The sequence below is a fragment of the Cystoisospora suis genome (genome assembly GCF_002600585.1).
Source record: "Cystoisospora suis strain Wien I chromosome Unknown contig_6273, whole genome shotgun sequence".
NCBI classification, from domain to species: Eukaryota; Apicomplexa; class Conoidasida; order Eucoccidiorida; family Sarcocystidae; genus Cystoisospora; species Cystoisospora suis.
In genome coordinates, this window is record NW_027159062.1 from 3,473 (window position 1) to 3,783 (window position 311).

The window sequence follows — 311 nt, forward strand, 5'->3', positions numbered from 1 at the left end:
ATAGGAAAGATACACACATCTCTGCTGTCCTCGATCCCCCGAGAAAAGGCTGTAGTCCGCAGTTTCTTGAAGGCCTTCTCACCAGGTAAGAAGTTGAACAACAGCAAGAAGAAGACGAGAAAGATCGAGAAAGAATAAAAAGATACTCACGACTACTTTTGCAACTGTAACACCCCCGTCCAAATGTCGTCGCCAGCATCATCAAGCATGTATAGAGATCTAGTAGACATCCAGCTGCAGATATATATAGCCTTACACGATGCGTATTCTACTGTAGCTCACTTCCACTTTGTCTTATCTTTAGGTGCTGT

The 311-nt window shown here is 43.7% G+C and overlaps 1 protein-coding gene across 1 annotated transcript in view; it reads left to right on the top strand.

Moving 5' to 3' along the window:
- CSUI_009889 (trna (uracil-5-)-methyltransferase) overlaps positions 1-311 on the top strand; it is a gene marked incomplete at its 5' end in the record, with an annotated part of 7,251 nt that overhangs the window by 3,420 nt on the left and 3,520 nt on the right. Inside the window, one exon of the mRNA XM_068069998.1 lies at positions 86-138. Within this exon, the coding sequence (XP_067918022.1) occupies positions 86-138 (53 nt within the window). The remainder of the gene's footprint in view (positions 1-85; positions 139-311) is intronic.